The 5000-nt window shown below is 45.4% G+C and overlaps 1 protein-coding gene across 15 annotated transcripts in view; it reads right to left on the reverse strand.

The window, feature by feature from the left end:
* Window positions 1-5000, reverse strand: part of trak1b (trafficking protein, kinesin binding 1b) — a 13194-nt gene that overhangs the window by 7808 nt on the left and 386 nt on the right. For 4 of the 15 annotated variants that reach the window (XR_015517231.1, XR_015517230.1, XM_087296075.1 and 1 more), the window contains exons 2-6: window positions 4941-5000; window positions 3493-3721; window positions 3143-3337; window positions 774-850; window positions 521-637 (exon numbers count right to left, since the gene is read on the reverse strand). The exon at window positions 4941-5000 is cut by the window's right edge. Coding sequence is in view for 8 of the 15 variants with exons in the window: in XM_087296075.1 (XP_087152201.1) it covers window positions 521-637; window positions 774-824 (168 nt within the window). In the remaining 7 variants the exon portion in view is untranslated. Of the gene's footprint in view, window positions 1-520; window positions 638-773; window positions 851-1076; window positions 3051-3142; window positions 3338-3492; window positions 3752-4940 lie in introns of those variants that run through there. The other 11 variants (XR_015517233.1, XR_015517229.1, XM_087296077.1 and 8 more) reach the window with 4 other exon arrangements.

The raw sequence follows: 5000 nt of genomic DNA on the forward strand, positions 1-5000 counted from the left end.
ACAACACCTTCATCATCATCACCATCACTGCAACCCAGTACTGGGAAACACCCACTCACACATACACTCATACACTACAGCCAGTATAGTTGATCAGTTCCCCTATAGCACATGTGTTTGGACTGTGGGGGAAACCGGAGGAAACCCACACCAACACGGGGAGAACATGCAAACTCCACACAGAAACACCAACTGACCCAGCCGAGACTTGAACCAGAGACCTTCTTGCTGTGAGGCGATAGTGTTAACCACTGAGACACCACTCCACTAAAAGTTATTTTAATTTGAATAAAGATTTCGACTCCTGCATGTGTGTGTGTGTGTGTGTGTGTGTGTGTGTGTGTGTGTGTGTGTGTGTGTGTGTGTGTGTGTGTGTGTGTGTGTGTGTGTGTGTGTGTGTGTGGTGTGTGTGTGTGTGTGTGTGTGTGTGTGTGTGTGTGTGTGTGTGTGTGTGTGTGTGTGTGTGTGTGTGTGTGTGTGTGTGTGTGTGTGTGTGTGTGTGTGTGTGTGTGTGCTGTACCTCCTCTCTGATGCTGCAGAGCTGCTCCTCCAGGAAGTCCTTCTGCTCTGACAGGACGCTGCTCTTCTTCAGCAGAGACTGACCGATACGAGCCGCCAGCTCCAGATCACGCTCTTTCTGCACACACACACGCGCACACACACACACACACACACACACACGAGACATGCTGTTCACTATATCAGGCTACATTGTGCTAGAATCATGCTAGCGATGCTAAGCTAACTGAGATGATCTTGCACATGAGCTTCACCTCCTCCAGCAGACGAGTGACCGCATCGATGTCATTGTAGGTTTTGGTCATCTGGCCCACTCGCTCAGCACATAACACTGAAACACACACACACACACACACACACACACACACACACACACACACACACAAACAGAAGAGCATGTGAACTGCAGAAACACACAAGCATAAGCAGGCACACACACCTCATATCCTGCAACAGTTGAACAACAGATGATTACAGAAGAGCAGAAGCACGCACACACACACACACACACACACACACACACACACACACACACACACACACACACACACACTGACCTGAGAACAGCAGCAGCCCTTTGACAATAACACCGCTGACAAGCCATGCCTGATCACCGTGGAGACTGTTTCCTTGGTGCTGCTGCCCGGCAACCACATCCACAGCCAGACGCAATCACATCACATCCAGTTACTGATTACTAACACACACACACACACACACACACACACACTCAAACACACACACAAACACACACACACACACACACACACACACACACACACACTCAAACACACACACAAACACACACACACACACACACACACACACACACACACACACACACACAAACACACACACACACACACACACACACACTCACACAAACACACACACTCACACACTTAAACACACACTCATTCACTAAACAAACACACTAAACCTACACACAAGCTGTCCCTTGGTCTCCTCTTGGTTTTGATCCGGATCAAACCTTTAGTTTGGGTTTTTCAGAGCTTTTCTGTAGGATTTAGATCACTGTGATCCAAAATACTTGGATTAAACTGATCAGATCAGAAGGCTGGAGTCAGCGTGGATTTCATGCCCAAAATGTAATGAGAACTTTAAAACGTATCAAACAATCCTTTATGTGGATCATGCAGAATCTAGCAGGAGATCCTGTTTATTGATGAGGTTTTACTGTGTTCATCCGCCAGGCTGCAGTGATTAGGTAGACTTGAACATACAGCAAAGCAGAAAGAGTTTGACCTGGTAAAATAATCCCGCACACATGTCAAAACTGACCAAAAACAATGCATCTCATTCTGTCACTAATGGATATATACACACACATCACTATGGAAAACATCTCTGTGTGTAGAATAATCATTAGTGATGCATGCACTGATTACAGAATCACCAAAACAGGCAAAGAATGACTGATCTCTGCAATCCCTTTCAACACCTGCAGAAAGAGACTCTGAGCAAACCTGCAGCCAGACCTGAGATCAGCCTGCGCTCAGACAGGCCGCTCTCTCCACATCACACGAGGAAGTCTGAAATTGCTGTGAGTTTTTGACTTCAAGTCTATTTTTTAATTCAGTACATCTATATTTGTGTTTTAATTTTAAATAAAAATAATGTTATATTGACCCACACTCGCTGTATGTTACTCGCTGCTCTTCATCTCGAGTTCTACATGGGGATCTCCTCCGGTTTCAGCACTGCTTATCCAGATTCAGTGATCCTGAAAAGATCCTATCCAGATCAGATTGATCCAATCCACTCTTGCTTTAAACAACTGGCTGGATTACATGATCACCAAACGCAAAAAAAAGGATGACTAAATCTGGATCAGTTTTATCCGGATTAACCCTTTTGAAAAGCCGGGCCAGCCTCTGCTCCTCTCTGGCTGTATCAGTCAGCTCCTACACTGATATTCAGGTGAACGCCGCTCTACAGGGTCGGGTTTAGAGTTCTGCAGTTTACACCAGTGTTTTATAAAAGGAGAGCAGCGCCACCTGCTGGCAGATCTATATCACTACACACACACTTAACACACATTCCTCCTACAGCCAGGCCTGGACTTACCCAACGAGCGAGGTGAGATAAATAATTATCAATCATTTACATATAGCATAGGATTAATCATAATTATTCATTCATTCATTTTCCTTCAGCTTAGTTCTTTATTAACCACAGTGGAATGAACCGCCAACTATTCCAGCTAATGATTTACACAGCGGATGCCCTTCCAGCTGTAACCCAGTACTGGGAAACACCCATACACACTCATATATATATATATATACACACACACACACACACACACTCATACACTACAGTCAGTTTAGTTGATCAGTTCCCCTATAGCGCATGTGTTTGGACTGTGGGGGAAACCGGAGCACCCGGAGGAAACCCACACCAACACGGGGAGAACATGCAAACTCCACACAGAAACACCAACTGAGCCAGCCGAGACTCAAACCAGAGACCTGAGTGCTGTGAGGACACAGTGCTGACCACACAGCCACCTAGGTATATCCAACAAATACAATTATATGTGTGTGTGTGTGTGTGTGTGTGTGTGTGTGTGTGTGTGTGTGTGTGTGTGTGTGTGACTCACAGAAGTAGCTGAGTGTCTCCTGGATCTGCTCAGTGGTCAGGTCGGTGTGTGTGTCCGCCGGCAGCAGAGGTGTGTGTATCCAGTCGTCGTGTTCATACCCGAACACACAGTCGGCCCTCAGCCTGTAGACGGGCAGCTGCTCCTCCAGCAGACTGATGATCTCCACCTCCGGCAGCTCTGTGCTGTTACACACATCTGACACACACACACACACATCAGCACCCGCACATACAGTATATATATATATATATACACACACATTAACACACATCAGCACAAACACACACATCAGCACACACACACACATCAGCACGCACACATATACATATCTCCTCCTCCACTGGACTGACCTGTGATGGTCTGTGCGTCCCGGTAGCGTGTGTGTGAGTGTGTGTGAGGCGCTGGTGGCTCCTCAATGCCCTGGTCTACATACTGCTCCTCAGGGCCCGACTGCAGACACGGGCCTTCAGCAGAAGTCCAGCACTCGCGGCCCCGCTCCTCCAGCTTGACTGATTCACCAGCAGAGACCAGACCCTCCGCCGGCCCCTAGACACACACACACACACACACACCTGGCTCCTGTAACACAACACAGACACACACCGGCCCCTGTAACTAGTGGTGGGCAAAGCGAGGCTTCGTGAAACACTGAAACAGTCGAAGCAAATGTGTCGAAGCTTCGAAACGTTTCGAAACCTCACTCTACAGTGACATTTAGTGGTCATTTTTTATATATATTGCACTGAAACAGCTTCAGCAAAGAACGATTGAACAAATTGAGGGATTAAACCTCACTTTGTGAAAGTGAAATCGTTCAAGTAACATAGTACAGTGGTTAAGGTGTCAGACATCCATGCAGGAGTAGTAGGTTTCGAAGCCAGCCAGCAGCAGTTGTTTTAAAATGCTTTAATACCAGTTGGTAATGCTTTGCTCTTGTATCGTTTTGTTTCAACATTGGTCTGATATCCGAATAAACAATTTGTGAATAAATATGTCTTGTGTTTGTCTTAAAACAGGGTTGTTGCTAGATCAAAAACGGTGGCCTGAAGTTATCAAGAATTATTTATATTATTCATTAAATTTCCCATTTATTGTATTTTATTAATGTCTACCCAAACCCTAAACCCAACCATACTGTAAAAATATTTATTATTGTTTTACAGTGTTACAAAAATGATGCTAAATTGATGGCGTAACTGTAGCTGTATCCTATTTAGGCTACACAAAACAGAAACATGATTAAAATACATAAAACCATGATTTCGAAGTCGGGATTCGAACCCAAAACATCATGCTAAGCATAGAATCAATAAGCAAACCCACAGAGCTCTAAGCCATTTGAGACAGAGATAATTTGGAGACCTTGGTAGTCAAGTTAGCATTCACCAGGTCTCGAAACGTTTCTAAGCTGATCGATGCTTTGAATCGCTTTAGTCACGTGACTAGGTGTTTCGAAACACTTTAGTCACGTGACTTGGGTGCTTCGGATCATGCTTCGGTGCAGTGATTCGAAACACTTGCGCTTCGGGATCTCGACACTGTGTCAAAACATCAGTTTCACGTCAGCCATCCCTACCTGTAACACAGGAAACACACACTAGCTCCTGTAACATAAGTCAGACACACACTGCCTCTCAGACACACACACTGTTTTTGGACAGTTGCTAGTGTCACGATTGTAAGGCATTGCTAGGGGGTTCTGGGTGGTTGCTAAGGTGTTCTTATGTGATTGCTAGTGTTGGTATAGTTGTCAAAATGAAGCATGTTTAATTCTGTGCATGACACACACTCCTCATACCGTGTTTATAGTATGAGCTGAGGTCACGCAGGATGTTTTGGGCGTGTCTACGCGTGTGTC

This window comes from Danio rerio, chromosome 19 (assembly GCF_052040795.2).
Source record: "Danio rerio strain M-AB ecotype USA chromosome 19, GRCz13ab, whole genome shotgun sequence".
In the NCBI taxonomy this organism is placed as follows: domain Eukaryota; kingdom Metazoa; phylum Chordata; class Actinopteri; order Cypriniformes; family Danionidae; genus Danio; species Danio rerio.